Raw genomic sequence first — 13,507 nt, forward strand, 5'->3', positions numbered from 1 at the left:
CGACTGAAACTGCATAACTCCTTTTGAATACCTTAGGAGTACTGAAATTGTGTTTGGATTTTACAGCCGGGTGGATAGAATAATTTTTATTTTTGCACAGAATTAAAACCCAAAAGAAGATATAAAAACTGAGCTGAGTGATGATAAATGAAAATTAAGAAACAATGGAAATACTAAAAATAATTGTAAAATAAGAAAAAAATTTAAATTCTTTTAATTTTTAAGATTTTTTTAACATTGTAATTGTAAACTTTATTTCTCTGCCGACTAAATTAAGTCGTTCATAAATTTGCATACAAATTTTTATTTTTTTTATTGGTCGTCACATTTTGCACAAAAATAGTTATTTTACTGCTAAAAAAATCAATGGATTTAACCCTCTAACGGGTAAGACCGCCTCCAGGCGGTCTTCACAAAAATCACATTTACAGCGACAATAAAGGTTTTATGTACATATTAAAACACCGTTAGAGGGTTAAAATATAATTCCCGTCCCTGTTTCTGTCTATTCAGAGGAAAATATCAAATCAAGAGAAAACACTAAATATTATAATCCTAATTCTTAAAACATAACTCTCTAAATTAAAAAATAATAATATTTATGAATATTTAAATCCACTTTTTTAGGGTAAAGTGTTAAAAAAAACAAACCACGAATTTCAAGCAGTATATACTCGAATGATTTCAAATAATAATTTAGAGAGATGAGTTTTTATTTATGTTCATAAAATAATTATTTAAAAAAAAATTATAAAAAAAAACACTGTGCTGTATTGTATTTTTCGCAGGAATCAATAAGAAATATATTTATTAAATTAAGAGATGGTTATTTGCTTCTTATATCTACACGCGCATGAATGAGAAGACATTTTGTAGCACTGAGAAGGTACAAAATGTTTCTTCTCTTAATAAATTGACCTTCTGATTATTTTTCAATTTCTCCACATTTCTTCCTGTTTTTATTTTCATTTATCAGAATTTGAAATTCGTCTATTTTTGATAAAAAAAGAAATGTATGACTTTAACTTTATGTTCCGATAGGTGTGCCATGCTACAATGGGTTTAGGGTCACGTCTAGAATCTAGAGTAGAGTGTTTCTTTTGGTTTTCATTTATGCACTCATGATTCAAATCTTACTCGTTTCTTCTTTTTTTAGTTATCTGTGTCCAACATGAAAATGGAAAATAAAGCACACATGAAATTCAGCCACTGAAAGGCTGAAAAACGCTCTTTGGTGTGATTTGTGAGAAAGAAAAAAAACTCTATCTCAGAATCGTTTTTTTCTATCTCCTCCTACAGCTGCTTAAGCCACAGAATTCTATATCTAGAATTTTCTCATTTAAACGATAAAAAAAGATTTTTCCCCGTCAATACACAAATTCTTTCAGCAAATTGAAACATTTTTCTAATTGTTAAAACAATTTATTAAAAAAAAAAAATTGTTTTGAAGCAAAACAAAAAACAAAAAAATGAATTACTGCAAGCAAGACGTGCCAAGTCTGAATATTTTCCAAACTTGCCACTAGATGTAGACAGTGGCTGGAATTTCTTTTTCTCACCACCAGGGGGTTTGCAATCGATCTTGAACGAATGCTTTTAAATAACTCCAACACCGATCTCCCTTCTAGAGGTATTGAATTCTTTGGATTTTTTGTTACATTATTCGCACTGTCTTTGAATATTTGGAAGAGTTTGTGAACGTTTTGTTGAGAAATATTACATTTTTGCTGAAAATTACAAGCCACGAAAACGAGCAAAAGAAGTTACGGCAAATGCTGATTACTGAAAATTTTGTATGAAAATTTTGTCGTAACTTTCCCAAAAATGGAAGTTACGACAAATTCTGATAATTTTTTATTAATTAAGGGCACTTACGATAATTTTTGATGGGCTTATAAAAATTTCTTTTTCTCAAGTGCGTTTAATAAACAAAATTACGCCAATTCTAAATATGTATATCCCAAAATCGCAAACATGAAGTTAGGGCAGAATCACATTGACAGTAAAATGCTCACCGTCACCGTCAAAGCCCTCACCGTATTTCGTTGATTTACGCATTTTCATTACAATTCTTACGCAAATTCTCAATTACCGTATTGCATTATCTCATACTCGATGGCACTAGGTGAAAATAGTTTAAGAAAATTGAATAAATAAAACAAAAATGCGATAAACGGTGAGCAAAAAAAACTGTAGGATTTTTTTACTACAGTTTTTCGTACAGTTTTTCTTTTGCTCACCGTTTATCGCATTTTCGTTTTATTTCCTCAGTTTTCTTATATTATTTTCACCTAGTGTCACCGAGTATGAGATAATGTAACACGGTAATTGAGAATTTGCGTAAGAATTATAATGAAAATGCGTAAATTAACGAAATACGGTGAGACGTGAGAGCTTTGACGGTGACGGTGAGCATTTTACTGTCAATGTGATTCTGCCCTTACGACAAATGCTGATTTAACTGACGATATGTTGACTCCATACTCGGTCTTCCACTGCCCGGTTATCTCGATATCCATGTGATGGATTTCATCTCCAGGATTCTTTCAACTGGTAGGCCGCGGTACCTCGCAGAGCTTATGGTGGCTGGATCATCTTCCAGGTGTTCGTGTCTCCGTGTGCCTGGTTCAAGGAGTCGTAATTTTCGCAACTCCATTTTTGTGGAGGGTATTATTCTCTGGAATCTCTGGAATGCTCTGTCCAGGGAGCGAAAGAGGGGGCTTATCCTGAGTCATGTGACCTCCATTAACGCCTCGTCCTAACTTTATGTGTAGGGCCATTTTCTGTATAGAGGACAGTTTGTCCTAATGGTTTTTAAATACAGTAGACTCTCGCAAATTCGGCGCTTTTAAGATCGGGCTACTTTTGAAAGTTTGTTGTCATTTTTCAAGTTTGATTATGATTATCAAATGAATCAAATATGCTCAAATTTGGCATGGTTTGTCTTAATTTTGATGTAATTTTGCATTATTGAGGGATTTTCATGCAATTTACAGTTCTGTCTCTCTATATGCACAGCTTTTGTGTCGGTTGCATTCAAAATCAATTTGTTTACATTTTGACAAAGTAATAAAGAAAATTATTTTCTTGGTAACTAATTTTTCTCGTTTTTAATTATCTTAATTTTATTTTTTCTGGCTCATATTATAGTTAAAATAACACGGGAAATTCTAGAACAATAAAAAATAATAATTTATTAAAAGGAGAAAAACCGTTGGGAATTTCAAAAAAAAGTTGTGCATATTCAGAGAGAGAGAACTGTCAAAAAAAGTACCCAAACTGTGCATATAGCGAGACAGCACTGTACGTTATATATGAGTGTGTAAACTCAATATTAATATGCACATGAATAAAAAATCGATGCATTTCAAAAAGTTTGTCGCCCGAATTTCTGTCTAATTCGGCTGACATTTCGGTCCTATATGCCCGAATTTGAGAGAGTCTACTGTAAATTGAAATTGAATTGAAGAAAATGCTTTTTGAGCGGACTGGTGTAATCACTTACCTTCCAATGCATACGTATGGTATACAAATTAATTCCATTTCGACCTTCACATTGCCCACTGGGTTGATGCTTCTACTTTGAAAAAAAAAACCGTTAAAACAGTACATTCGTCCTCGGATTCATCATTCCCAGAAGAAAGAAAAGACAATGGAACAATCTCGTATTCAGATATTATATTTCTTTAATCGAGATAATACAAATAACTGAATAATCTGAAACTAAAATTACAAAAGGGAAATAAATGATATTGAATATGAGTGCCTAAATAACGCAGAGAAACGAAAAGGTGATAAAATTGGATTCTACTTGATATAACTCCTTCAGTTCTTTCTTCAAAAAATTCATCTTTTTTTTTGTTTGTTTTTTTCTTAAGAAATTCATGCATGTCCATCGACAGTATTTTAAAAAGGTTTTTTTTTTGCTATGCAAACGCTCTCCCATTAATTAATTGACTAAATTCTTATAGTTGCTCTTCTTGTCATTTTTCCTGCTTTTTTTCTTTTTCAAGCATTTTGTCGTTTTGAAAATAAATTGGAAGAAAAAGCAAAATAGAAAAATTATTTATCAACAAAAAAAATCAATGAAGCAGGAGTTTTCAAAGGGGGTCCTCATTACAAAAAAATTAGGTGTTCAATGGAAAGGTTGTTCTTTTTTTAAGAAAAAAAAAGATGTCTTAAAAATTAAAAAATAAACATTTTTCGTTCATATTATATTTTTTTCTTGTTGAATAAATCTTCTCACATATTGTAAATTTGTTTTTTTTTTTCTTCTTTGTATCATCATATACTTTTTCTTCTTTTTTATATAATATTTCATTTTTAGTCGTATATAATATATAACTACATATTTCATATGATTATTATATAATTTCTTAATATACTTTTTTCTTTATCAAGTTTTTGTTGTGTTGTGTTCATCAGAGGGGGAGCGATGGAAAAAATGCCAAGTGATTTTCACCCTCAAAATCCTCTATTTTTCCTTTTTTTTCAAATTTTTCTCCACTAATTTTACATTTCTCATCAAACTTTTTTTTTGTTAAATCATTTTATTTGTGAATTATTTACATATTGTTCTTTTTTTAAATATTTCTTTTCACTCAATTTTCTTTTGTGTCAAGTGTTTTTCAAGTCAAATAAAATAAAACAAAATGTGTTTACCAAATTATTATTTTTATTTATTTAATTCTTGTTGATTTTCACCATTGTTTTTCCACTCTTTATAAAAGCATTTTACATCGAGAAGGTGCAGGTTTTTTTTGTGTAAATGTGTTTATGTTCGTGTGTATGAATTATTCAAATATTATTTTATGTTATAAAAAAAATAAACATTAAAATGACAATATATATTTTTTTTAGAATAAAAATGATTTTTACTAACTCAATAAATTTTGTAATTCTTCCAATTACAATCTAGAATTAGCCACAAAAAATTACCATTTTCTTTTTATTTAGGAAAAAAAATTCAATGAAAATGATTTTTTAAATAATTTCTCAGCAAAATGAATTTTCTAATTTTTGTTTTTTCAATATTTCACTCATTTTAATGTTTTATTTATTCTATTGTTTTTTTTTTTCTTCAAAATTCTCAAATCTAATTCCTCTTACGATTTTGTGAGCTGATGGATTAATGGAAGTTATACTTTCTACTTCTCAATACATTTTCTTTTTTTTTCTATTTAATTGTAATAATTATAAGTATTAAAATAAACTCATTTTTCTCTTAAATATTTAAACTGTTTTATTCCATTTTTTTTATTTAAATATATATTTCCTTTAGCATGTTCTTTTTTAGAAACAAAGAGTCCTAATGTCCTTCCAAAAAAAAAAATTACAAAAGAGCAAAGAAACTAACATGAATTCTATTAAAATTACATAATTTGTTTTTTTTTTCATCTCTATTTCCTAAATTTACACAAATATTCTATTTTCTCTTTTCGCTGAACTATTTCTTTTGTTTTTGTTTTCAAAAAAAAAATCTCCTTTATCTTGACAAAATTGCGAATGTTTTATTACGTCAACTTCTAAATGAACTAAATATTTTTTCTCCTTTATTAATTCCCCTTAAATAGTTTACTATTGTTTTCATCATTCTTTTAATTTTTTTTTCATTTTCTTAAAACTCTCCTTCACTTTAGTAGGAAATTATTTTTTTTCTTAATTCTTTTCACACCCTATTTATTCATTATATTTTTTTTGTCTGTAAAATTTCTTTATATAAGAAATAAAGATAGCCTGGCTTCAATTCATTAAATTTATCATTTTTTTGTTGTTTAAATTATTCCTCGCTGATTTTTTTCTCCACAGTCCCCGGTTTTTATTTTTTTTTATTTGAGATCCGTCGCTTGTTGTTTCTCCTTTTCCCGGCCATCAGCCCGATTTTCCAGGTTTCCGTGCGCTATTGCATTGCCCGGCTGACCCAGTCCCCTCTGTTTCAGCATTGTCCAGTCGAAGGTGTAATCGTACTGATGATTCAGCGTGCGGAACAAAATTCTGCAGAGAGAAAGTCAAGCGCAAATTACTCAAAGTGATTCATCAATTTCCACACTTCACAAAAAAAAAATACACAATTGATAAATTTCAAAGAAAAATCCACAAAAAAAACGGGTCACGTTATCTCATCACTTGCAATTCCGCAGAATATTGGACTAACAATTCCTGATTGTGTCAATTAATTTAGCTCAAGCTCAAAACGTAATTTAGAAATATGAGCCTATTTTTAACTCTTTTCAGACGACATGGAATATGGATGGCCAGCCGATTACTAAAAATTTCCTCTAAGGATTTCGAAATATTCGACATCGAAATTTCGTAAACTTTCGATGTCAGCTAACGTTGCCTGTAACAAACCACGATCCTGAAAGGTGCGAAATTATTTCCGAGAACACGGAAAATTCCCCTTTGTCTTATAGCAAACTCATATTGAATGTATTGAATCGTTGAAGTACAGTAGACTCTCTTAAATTCGGGCATTTCGGACTGGAATGTCACTCGAATTAACAAAAAAAATCGGACGTCTAACTGTGAAAAAGTCTCAATAATGAAAAATCACGACATAATTAAGATAAAAATTATTTTGTTTTATTTTAATGCCGCACGAATTAAAAAGCAGCCTGATCTTAAAAGAACCGAATTAGCGAGAGTTTACTGTAACTGGGACAGGATTTGGGATTCTTGGGATTCTTAAGGATTTGGGATTCTTGCTATCATTCGGGGTTTTCGCTTTTCGAAATTATAGCTATTCCAAATTTCGACCTAGACCCAAAAAATCTGTGATAAACCCAGATAAGGTTATGGTAGAGAAGACCGGGGAGGTTTGGGACACTTTTCATGTATTTACTTCGAGACACTATTGCAAAAAATCACGATAGTTTATTACAATTTTATGCGGTCTATAGGATTCTTATGGGTATTGACTTTATAAAAAGTACTCGATAGAACTTGGAAAACAGCTGAGTTTTCTTGGAGAAAATAAAACATTTAACTTGACGCTTTGTCCCAAACCTCCTCGATATGGGACAGTATGGGACGCATTTTTTCTCTCATAATTTGCATTACTGGAGCACGTTAATTAAATACTAGATTAACAATATTTCTGATAGAAATAAAAATGTTTCATCTTTTATTTCATACTTAGAAATTAATATCAATTTTATTTGTTGGGGAAGTGCTCATAATTTTGGTCAGTCTGCTTATAAGCATCGAAGTTCCAAGTTTGAAGTGCGATATTTTCAATACTAATTGACATTTCTTGTTACTCTCTTTTCAGAAGGGTTGTTTAGAAACTTAGCAAGCTATTTATCGTCTTATTTTTATTATAATTAGTTTTAATACGTTTAAAAATGAATTGATATGTAGAGGTGACTTTGGCTCTTATTTTGGACAACTTGTTTATTAATTTGTCCAACTTGTCTGTAAATTTGGACAGCTAATCCGCCTCAATAGGATGCCCATTGTTCTTCATTTGATGAACCAATCTTACCAAGTCCTCTTCCTGTTCATGTAAGGGAAACGTAGAATGTCACAGAAGCCCGGAAACTTTCCATATCATTAATTAAAGTGAGTTGACTTCGATACTCCAAGTACGTGCGGATTCGCTCATTCCCTGACCTTTCCGGGAGCCTTTCAAGGCATTTCTCGCTACATCTCTTTCGTAGAGATGATGCTCCTTTGTTTCTCCAGGCATTTGTCCAACCTAGTCATCACAAAAGCTAAAACTTCACGAAATTTCGTGAGAAAAACACCTGTCCAAAATAAGAATCATCACCTCACTGGTGAATGTCTTAAAAAATTTCCCATTTTTCACACGAAAAATATAATTCACAAGGCAAATCTCACTTCAGGTCAAATGTACAAATCATCAGTAACGTGAATCAACACAATATTCAATGAATATTCAATAATATCACTCAAAAACAGCGAACAAACTTTGTTAGTACTTCACCAAAACTAAATAAGACTGAAGTAAGCCACGAAGTTCTGTCATATTTCTCGTAAGCAATTGCTCACACTGAATTTTCAACAAAGCAATTTCAACTCAAATCATATTCAAATTTTAACGTATTTAGTGTTAAAATCTTCCAAAAAGAACAAATATTTAGATAGAATTCATTATTCATCAAATATTGGAATAAAAATCCATCATTTTAATCAATTTATTTTTAGTGTCCAATGTTATCCTCAAAGTGTCCAAAATATGAATCTGGACAAAATTATGAGCATTTCCCCTATTGTAGATTCATTTATTGTCAATCAATTATTTAAATTATTTTCTTCTTATTTTCCGTCTACCTTTCTTTGCTTTTTTTATTCTTAATATTGCAATCATGATCATCGAATTCGTCATGCTAGTTGTTTCTCTTAACACTTTTAGTTTTGAACTCATTGACGGATTCCTGTTTGATTTTACAACAACTGCATGGTACCTGTTTTTTCATTATTTCTCTGAATTAGCTCTCGCCTGGAGAAACTTGTGAAAATTGTAGAGGATATTGTTTGAGAAATTTTCGAGAAAATAGTTTTTAACGAGATTGGGCAAAGATCGTATATCCTTTGAGAAGAAATTATTAATTCCCATGACTTTGATGGTTTAATTGTCCTCGTACTTTGTTAGAGAAATCTGCTCCACTGGTAAAGTTTGCACAAAAGGGAGATTTTCAGTAGAAACTGGACATTACTCTTCTTTTTGACAATAAACAATTGCACACCACCTACAATCGCGTCGAAAATCAACGTCCCATTCATCCCCTTTCAGGTGTCCCAAACATCCCCGTGTGTAGTTTTGGTATTTAAAACCTTTAAGGAAAAAACAAGAGCGTATAATCTCTAAAACTTTTATAAAAATATGTTCCCAGATTATACTGCTACCTAATGAGATAAAAAAGTTTTGATTATATATCGCTGATATAAAATACAAAAAAGGAAAACTGAGACGTCAAAAAATACGATTTTTATCAATTTTTAAACAAGTGTTCATAGAATTAAAACAATAAAACTGAGGATATCCATTCTTTTAGTCAAGATACATCTTAATATTTCTTACGATTGAGCAGTGCTTAAATCCCCTTTATTAAAAAAAAAATAATGAAAAAATCGCCTTGTCCTACACTACCCCTGTCCCAAACCTCCCCGGTCTCGCCTAGTTGAGATTCTTTAAAGGTGTAAAAATTCTATTGTGAGTTGAATTTTGAGGATAAAGAATCGCGCCGAGCGCACTGTTCTTGTTGATCGAAATGGATAAAATTGCCTCGACGCGATTCTTTATCCCCAAAATTCAACTCACAATCGAATTTTTACACATTCGGAGTTGCACACATTTCAAGTGACTTGTAAAGAATCTTAGCTGCCATAAGCTTATCTAGGCTTATCACTGGTCATTTTCTATATTTAATAGTCTGAGTAGGGAAGGCCAACAAGAGAAAATAAGTTCATTGAAATCGGTTAATAAACATTAGAGATAGAGTCCGGTCCATTTGAATATAGTAAGGCCCTTAAACTAGGGCAAAAATTAAAGGATAATACAGGATCCTTTCAAAATATCAATTTGTGACGTGTATTACTACATAATAAATGAATAGCAATGAAAAAGCCATTTGTGGACTTCGCTCAGATGAGATAAATCTTTTGTGGGTAATAAGTGTATGCGATAATATATATTTTATCGTGATAAATATGCATAGAAAATTTCAAGAGATACTGCTGAACCTTTCAATTCTTCAAAAATCATCCTCATATGATCCTTTTGTTTTTACACTATAAATAATAATTTAACAAACTAAAAATATAGTTATAGAGCGGCTAAAATTCGGCTGGCGTCGATTTCTAAGTAAGGGGCGAGATAGTGTGTTGGTGTAGAAACAGATGGGACCCATCGTTAGAAAGATTTCGATCAAAAAAACAATACACTAAATTTTCATAGCAATTGGTTCATAAACACCACAATAATGAAAAACCGTCGTCTGGTTTTCAAACTATTCGACATCGAAATTTCGAAAATCGATTTTTCAATTAATCGTGTCTTCGATTAAATTGGATTAAAGGTAGGGTGTTAGAATAGTTGTAGAACTGCACGAAAACTTTCCAAAACAGCAAAGTTTTTCAAATTCTGACAATTAGAACCAAAGATTGAGTAAGTGTACCAAATTCCGGCCAGCTTACAATTTCGGCCACTCGTTTTATTCCTCAAATTTCCATGAATTTTTAGTTTTTCCATACTCTAGAGATCATACAATGCAAAAAATGTTGATTCAACGAACAAGATGATGTGGAAAAGACTTTGGAAAAATTCTGGAAGGACATGAAACTATGAGAATCGAGATGGCCGAAATAGGATAAATTAAGCTAATTCAAAATCAGCTCCAAATGGAAATTTTTCGCTAGTTCAAATGGAAACGTCACTGTTTTCATGATAAATACAGTACTAAATTGCTATATTTATATATTTTCTATACCTCAGTTTCATTATTTAGTTAATTTTGCTCCAAATAAAGCGAAAATCCATTCATATTCACAAATTTTAATTTGTTAATTTCTCAGTCAGAAAAATTAAAAGTGTACCTTTTCACCATCGAATTTTTTATCGATTTGCCATGTTTTCCAATAAAAAACACAATGAGGTGATTATTGTTTATTCATTTTGTTTAACATTTATGTCATATTTTTGGCTAATTTTAGTTAAATTAAGTGCTAATCTTTATCGCTAACGGTACGTGAAGTTTTCAAATGAAATAATTACCTATTTCGTAAAAAAAAGGGTTTTTCTGAAGTGTCTGCAAATGCTTCAATAGGAAACCCCGGAAATATGATTTTTTTTCGGAGAGATTTTTTTTAAATTTTTTTTTAGATGAGAAAGGAGCAAAAACCAGGAATAAGAACAAGTCCTGCACTCAAGAGCAACTCAACAAGGTTTTGGAAGCCTTTCGTTGCGGTTTCACTTACACTGTTTGTCTCCAATTAGAAAATTTCCCTTGTCTCCATTTGAATCAATTTTTTTTCAATAGAAGCATTTTACGCTCGCGTATTTTTCTTGTATTTAAGAAGTTTTCAAATTATATTTAAAGAATTTTCACTAAACAGTAACATTCTAGAAGTGTCAAGGGGCAAATTTATGTAATTCTCTTCAGAAAAAATATGAACTTAATGTGTTGAATCTTCTGTCAAAGTTAAAGCGTCTGGAAATGGTTTTGAATTAGGACATTTACACTAAAACGAATTTTTCAATTTTAAAAGTCCTTAGAGTTATAGTCGCAAGAAATTGCGATATACCAGATGTTACTTAAGGGTTAACGTTTTATAAAACTTTTAATATGTGCAGTCGATGATCCAATTCCGGCAATTAGAACGGAAGTTATGGTCATTTTAGAATTTGTTTATAATCGTCCCATATTTTTGTTTAGAGTGAGACAAGTTCTTTTCCAGACTCATCCGTAACGTGAGAATTCCATTAAAATGAAAAGGCTGATAGCAAGCAACTGTTTCTTGCTTTTTTTGAGAGGCAAAGTCTAAGTTTAATTATTTGTAGCAGAATATCCAGAACACTCTGTGTTGTTAAAGCAATAATTCAAGCTATTTTAAACCATTCCTAATTTTTATTTTCCTCTCGCGTAGAATGTTTACAAAATATTAACTTGGTGCACCAAACAAGCCTTTTTGCAATCTTATATTTGCGAAAATTCAATAACACCATGGAAAGCGAATAATCTCAAGAACATAATGTGCATGATCCACATAAATCGATGGAAAGTCAGCATTGGAGGTGTTATTATATACCACAAATAATTTTTTCATTGTGAAAATTCGTATGAAAATAGTGGCATAATTTTTATGCTCACTCCATTCACCTAATAAATTAATTTTGCAAATAATAATTTTTCATCATCAAGATATCAAAGGAACAACAGGGAAAAAATCAACTAATGTTTCAATTTGCAAGAAATTCAGCAAATTTCCATGTAAATTGGGTAGAAGGACATGAATTCATCCAATGTGTGGTACATTATGTAAAAGACTGAAAATAAAATTGCGCAAGTAACTCAAGTTCTGCATTAATACGAATTGAAAATTCAAGTGAATTCTGTTTCTTTTTCTTCTCTCAAATTAAATTGTATACGGAATTGTTTTTTTTTACCTACTGGAAGTTTTTTTTCTTGGGTTGGATTAAGGTGAACAAAGAAAAAACACAGTGGCTCACTTTACTGAATCTGACCACCTTTTATATATTTAGACAACAATAAAATATGACGGAACAGCAATTCGTAAAATATTGAAGTAACACCACTTGAGAGTTATTTGCAAAGAATTCTTCTTTTAATTGAGTGGACAATAAAATTTTGAATTAAAAACCTAATGAATATGACTTCCCTGAATATTTTAATTAGAATAGAGGGCTTGGGGGCACTATCGAACATGCAGTTTTCTCACAAAAATAAGTTGAGTATTTTTTATGACTCGAAAAAAAGGCTGGCAAAGCGTCCCAGTCTTTGCGAAGTGCTCAAACTCATGACTTGGATACTCAAAAGTACTTTCGTATCATCTACCGTTTACCGGTTCTCAACCGATTTAAACCGATTTGTAAATCACTCGAAACATCCCATAAAATAATTTTAAGAGTAATAAAATTGATTTTCAGACAAAAATTACTTCTCGTTTCATAACCGATTCATTACCGGTTTACAACCGATTGGAACGGATTTATAAATCACTCAAAACATTGCTCAAAATAACTTAGGATAATATAATTTAATTTCGAGTAAAACTAAGTTATCGGTTATGAAACGGTTCATTACCCGCTCAAAACCGATTGGAACCGGTTCAGTTTTGTCGGAAATTCCAAGACCTTACCAACGAGGCCAAACATGACCTCATTCGCCTCATAAATGCGCTCTCAGGAGCCTTTTTTAACCTTCGACCTTGAAAAACCGTTAATAGGAATAATTCAACGGCATTAGGTGAGATTCTTAATAATCTCACCTACTTTTTAACATATGGTTAATTGTCCACCTGGGTAATCCCTATATATCATATCTAAAAATGAAAAAAAAATCGCAGGACGCGTTTTTGGACGCTGAATATGAAAAGAAATCAAAAGTTTTCAAAATTAATGTAAAATCAATCATAAAATGCGTTTGATTTGCATTTATTTAATTATTTATTCATTGTTAACATTGAAATCTTTTTTTTTCAGAAATTAAAACACTTTAATACTTCCCAAAATATTTAAAACATTGAAAAATGTTCAAAATTACTTTAAAGGATTGAAAAAGAGGTGTGCAAATCTACCCCAAGAAGCGTTCGGATCTACCCCGGATATTTAATGGGAAAGAAAAACCACCATTTTACCATTATTTAAATCTGAAAAAGAAGTAATTTAACATACTGCTTGCCCTCAATGTAGTTTTTCAAACTTATTACAGTGAGTTCCGGCTTAAGTGAAAACGGATTGAAAGAATTTGATATGAATTGCCTACTATTGGGGAGCTCATTTATAAAATAATTTTTGAATTTCCCC

General features: G+C 31.0%; 1 protein-coding gene across 1 annotated transcript in view; it reads right to left on the bottom strand.

Annotated features, from left to right (window-relative positions):
- Positions 1 to 3,663: 3,663 nt before the first annotated feature.
- LOC129808179 (casein kinase I-like) overlaps positions 3,664 to 13,507 on the bottom strand; it is a 28,875-nt gene continuing 19,031 nt past the window's right edge. The window contains exon 3 of the mRNA XM_055857947.1: positions 3,664 to 5,994. Within this exon, the coding sequence (XP_055713922.1) occupies positions 5,829 to 5,994 (166 nt within the window). The 3' untranslated portion in view covers positions 3,664 to 5,828. The remainder of the gene's footprint in view (positions 5,995 to 13,507) is intronic.

The sequence above is a fragment of the Phlebotomus papatasi genome, chromosome 3, assembly GCF_024763615.1.
Source record: "Phlebotomus papatasi isolate M1 chromosome 3, Ppap_2.1, whole genome shotgun sequence".
Taxonomy (NCBI): Eukaryota; Metazoa; Arthropoda; class Insecta; order Diptera; family Psychodidae; genus Phlebotomus; species Phlebotomus papatasi.